Here is a 3,782-nt window from a genome sequence, read left to right as displayed (position 1 = left end):
CTGTCACACAATGCTGATGCGATAAAGTCATATGCCATGAGCCTGGACGGCTCCAGGAGCGGGCGACCGCGGGATCTTGTAACAATCCTAATCCTAATCCAAATCCTAATCCTAATCCTAATCCTAATCCTAATTCTAATCCCCCCACACAGATTGCGATGGGCACGTTCATAGTGTCGTTCATCGGGAACAGCTTCGTCGCGGGCGCGCTGGGCACGCAGCCGCTGCGGTGGCTGGTGCCGGACACGGACAAGCAGCGGCGGTTGCTGGTGGTGGCGTTCTTCACGATCATCATCGCCTCCATCACGTGAGGCCGCGAGCATGCGCGCGCGCGCTCGCGCGTGCGTGTGTGTGTGTGTGTGAACTTGTGTACATATCAGTGAGGATGCGTACTTTTGTGTGTAAGTGCGTGTGTGTATGGGTGTGTGTGTGTGTTTGTGTGGTGGAGGGGGAGATTGGTGACAGGTGATTTGAATGGGTTGTTGTGCAATTGCACAAAGCCGCGGTCGCGCTGGCGGTGCAGTGCGTGGGCGGCGCTGCGTGGGCCAGCGCGTGCGGGTTTGTGGCACGCGCGCGTTTGTGGCGAGTAGAAGAAAGGGCAGTGGCAGGGGCAGGGGGGGAGCTGGGGGCGAGGGAGAATCGTGGTTGCAACTGTCGTGCTGTGCAGCCGCACAGCATGGATGATTTCGATGTGAAAGGGCTGCTTTGCCGGCCGCTCTCGCCCGCCGCCGCGCGCAGCACGCCTCCCCTCCTCCCCACCCACCTCGCCCGTCCCCGCCGAGCCCTGCCCGCCGCGCCCACGAACCCCTCCCCTGCCAGCCTGTTTGGTGTGCTGACGATCCCAGACATCGCGCGGGAGGGGGCAGACTTTGTGAACCGGCTGAAGAGCGACAACGTCTGGGTGAGAGCGGGGACGGGCTCAAGGCGCGGGACGGGGGGGGCGCGCGCGCGGCCGGAGCTTGCCGGGGCGCGGCGCGGCCGCAGCACGCAGCCCGGCTTCCCTCACGAGCCATGCAGGCGCGGCCCTGGGAGCCCCCCTGCCCTGCCCTGGCGGCGCCAGGCCTGCCTCATCCACCACTAGCAGAAGGGTTGGTCGGGGACCGCAACCTCCCAGGCTGCTGCGCGCCCCCTGAAAAGCCTCGACCTCGTCAGCCCCCCCACCGTGCACATCATCCACCACTTTCACTCACATAACCCTGCCATGGTGCGGCCGGCGTGCGACCGGCGATCCCCTCAATAAGGTGGTCCTGGTGGAGAAGACGCGGACTGGCCTGGGTGACCAGGTGATGGAGCCGCTGGAGCGGTTTGTGCTGCTGGCGACGTCGAATGACATCACGCGCGCGGCCGCGGACCACGGACACGTGAGGGGACACTCTAGTGTTAGGGGCCCCAGGGGCGGCGGCGGCCGGCCGGCCGGCCCGCCCCGGGGCAGCCCCAGGGCGGCGCGCTCGTGGGGGGAGGGGGGCTGCGCTGTCGCTGATGCCGGCGTTACGTGGCGAAAGCAGGGCGTCGTCACGTGAGCAAGCATTAGACAGCGGCGCCCGCGGCTGCTGCATCGCAAGTGCTGGCGGTTCCGAAATTTGCTGCGTGTGGAGAGATTACAGAAATCTTCCGTCCTTGTAGGCGCTCCTGCAACGGCGCTCCTGTCGTTCCTGCCGCCCCGCAGAATTGGACTGCGGAGCGGAGCAAGCAGCTGGGGCTGGCCGTTAGCGGCATGCTCAAGGGCTACACCACCACCGCAGCCACCCTCATCACCGCCATGCTCAAGAGCGTAACGCGGTTTGCGATGCAGGTGGGGGTTTGCGTGTGTGTGTGTGTGTCTGGGGGTGTGCGCGCGCGTCTGCATGTGTGTGCGCGCGCGTCCGCATGTGTGTGTGTGTGTGTGTGTGTGTGTGTGTGTCTCACCTTGTCATCGAGCACGTGCGTGCACTGTTGGCAGGAGTGATTTCGCATGTGCGCTCGATCTTGGCATGCGTGCAGGTGCGCATGCGGGTCAAAAGCGTGCATCCCAGGGCAGTCCCAAGGGGGGGGGGGGGCAAAGCGCCAGGGCCGCGCTCAAACGCTCGCCGCCCCTGGTCGCCGCCCCTGATCGCCGCCGCAGGTGTTTGTGTCGATGATGCTGGGCTTCATCACGCTGTGGGACCTGCCCCTCATCACCCGGGGCGTGCAGAGCCTTAGACAGGTGGGGCCAAGAGGGAACACACACGCAGGGCGTTGCGGGGATTGCCTGGACCTTTGAAATTCTGTACTGCCCGGTTTCATGCTGGTGCCCTATTGGCGGCCGCGCCCTGCCTGCGCTGCAGCCGGCACAAACGGCAGCGACGCCCTCCACAGTGCTTCATGGATGGGCCTCCTGCATGCTCTCCCTTCCAGCCCTCGTTCTTGTCATGAACGGCCCGCCGACCCCCGCCCCGCGCGCCGCGCGCGCCGCGCGCGCCGCGGACGCCCCTCCTGCTGCGCAGTCGCGGCTGGCGCCGGTGTATGAAGAGGTGGCGCCCGTGCTGGGCGTGTTTGGTAGGCTGTTTGGCAAGGCACTCGAGGCGCAGGTGGGCGCTGTCGCCAGCTGAAATTGATTGTCATTCACCCTGCAATGACCGACACCGGCTGAACCGGCACCTGAGCAACCGGCTGCGCCGGCGTCCTCGCCGGCGCCCGTGCTTTCGGCCGCGGCGGCGGGCCTGGGCGCGCCCGCGTGCGCTTTCGCGGCGAGCGCTGCCGTGCCACGCCTTGTGTCGCTCTGTTCGTGCCGCGGCCGCCTCGACCCCTGCAAACACGCCACACCCCGGGCGCGCCCCTCCCCGCCCACCTGCCCGCGCGCCTCCCCAATCCCCGCCCCCGCCCCTGCGCCGACCCTGCACCCGCAGTCGCGCATCGCGCTGTGCAACGCGTGCCTTACCGCCGCCGGCATGTGGGCGCTCGCCATCCCCGGCGTCGGGCTGCTGTCCCTCTTCGTGTTTGTGTGCAGCTTCATACCCATCGCGGGGGTCATCATATCCACAACACCCATCGCGTTTGTGGCTCTGACCGAGTACGGCTTTGTGAAGCTCGCGCTCGTGCTGCTGATGGTTGTAGGGGTCCACTTCGTCGAGGTGCGGCGATCTGGCGTGATCTGATCTGATCTGATCTCATCTGATGTGATCTGCAGGCGCGCCATGATCTGAGGTCGCGGCGCGCGGGATTTTCGCAGTCGCGTCGAGCGCGGCCTCCCTCAACTGCCCAGTGCTGCCGAGATTCAGCGAATCGCGGCGTCATGCGCGCACCAAACCGCGGCCCCCTTCCCTGACGGCCCACCTCCCGGCCCTCCGACGCCTCACGTCACAAACCTGAATCCACGCACCCGAATTCACATACCTCGACCCAGACCCCTTGACCCGCACCCCTAATCCACACGCCTTGCTCCTCACGCCTCGGTCCACTCACGCCTCGGTCCACCCACCAGGCCTACGCGCTCAACCCCGCGATCTACAGCGCGCACCTCAAGCTGCACCCCCTCATGGTCCTGTGCGCCCTGGTCGTGGCAGAGCACAGCCTGGGGGTCTGGGGGCTACTGCTGGCGGTGCCCCTCACAGTCTTCGCCCTCGACTACCTCATTCGGTGCGAGATCTAGCGGCGAAACCCCCGTGCCCGCGCCTGGCGCCCGCCTCGCACGCGCGCGCTCGCCGGCAGCCCGCCCGCCGCGGGGCGGGGCCGATGGTGCCCCGCCGGCCGCCCCGGCGTTTTCGAGCCCGGCCGCGCCCCCTCGTGGCGCGAGCGCCTCTTGGGAGCCGCGCCCGCCCCCCGAC

General features: G+C 67.3%; 1 protein-coding gene across 1 annotated transcript; it reads left to right on the top strand.

Annotated features, from left to right (window-relative positions):
• Positions 1-158: 158 nt before the first annotated feature.
• MNEG_13181 (hypothetical protein) lies at positions 159-3,607 on the top strand (the record flags this gene model as incomplete). The annotated part of the gene is made up of 8 exons (XM_014038346.1): positions 159-307; positions 820-901; positions 1,242-1,361; positions 1,667-1,792; positions 2,102-2,182; positions 2,463-2,546; positions 2,865-3,089; positions 3,440-3,607. The coding sequence occupies 8 exons, from the start codon at positions 159-161 to the stop codon at positions 3,605-3,607; spliced, it is 1,035 nt and encodes a 344-aa protein (XP_013893800.1).
• Positions 3,608-3,782: the final 175 nt, after the last annotated feature.

This window comes from Monoraphidium neglectum (genome assembly GCF_000611645.1).
Source record: "Monoraphidium neglectum strain SAG 48.87 unplaced genomic scaffold scaffold03673, whole genome shotgun sequence".
Taxonomy (NCBI): domain Eukaryota; kingdom Viridiplantae; phylum Chlorophyta; class Chlorophyceae; order Sphaeropleales; family Selenastraceae; genus Monoraphidium; species Monoraphidium neglectum.
This window is presented reverse-complemented; position numbering and strand designations above follow the sequence as displayed.